This window comes from Pteropus alecto, unplaced genomic scaffold, assembly GCF_000325575.1.
Source record: "Pteropus alecto unplaced genomic scaffold, ASM32557v1 scaffold86, whole genome shotgun sequence".
NCBI lineage: Eukaryota > Metazoa > Chordata > Mammalia > Chiroptera > Pteropodidae > Pteropus > Pteropus alecto.
Window position 1 is genome coordinate 17036447 of NW_006442109.1, and position 642 is coordinate 17037088.

Below are 642 nucleotides of genomic sequence, written 5' to 3' on the forward strand. Positions count from 1 at the left end.
CCTAAAAAACTTAGGATTGTCATTGCTAGATTATTGTTCTGAAAATTATCAGTGATTTGAACAATAGCTTCAGGCAAAATTCTAGAATGATTCAGAGTTGGTACAAATTTCACAGAACACAGATTTAATAAACTTAGGTGTGCAAAAAGTTTTCATATCAGCTCTTTTCAAAGTAGTTATGTATTCTTAGTACAAAAACAAGATGGTAAATTTACAAATTAAAATTTAAAAACAAGTAAAAGTAACATTTCCTTTAACCAACTAGTTTTAAAAGGAAAGGGCAAAGTATTATCTTAATTTTTTAGTTTTAGTTCATAGTGTAATTTTTTAGTTTTAGTTCATAGTGTAACACTAAGCTTAACTGTCCTACTCTTTCTTTATAACTGCTGTATGAAAAGTTACTCAGTTAACTTCTATATACATTATTGTTTAGGAAGAAGCAGAAGAGAAATTGAGAAAGCAAAAAGAGTTGAAGCAAGATTTTATAGAACAAATGGCCTTGAAGGAACTAGTACTACAGGCTGCAAAAGAGGAAGAGGAGATCTTTAGAAAAGCTATGTTAGCTAAACTTGCTGAGGATGATCGAATAGAATTAATGAATGCTCAGAAACAAAGAATGAAACAACTAGAACACAAGAGGGC

General features: G+C 30.1%; 1 protein-coding gene across 1 annotated transcript in view; it reads left to right on the forward strand.

The window, feature by feature from the left end:
- MNS1 (meiosis specific nuclear structural 1) overlaps positions 1-642 on the forward strand; it is a 30208-nt gene that overhangs the window by 25752 nt on the left and 3814 nt on the right. The window contains 1 exon segment of the mRNA XM_006920334.3: positions 434-642. This exon segment is cut by the window's right edge and continues 52 nt beyond it. Within this exon segment, the coding sequence (XP_006920396.1) occupies positions 434-642 (209 nt within the window).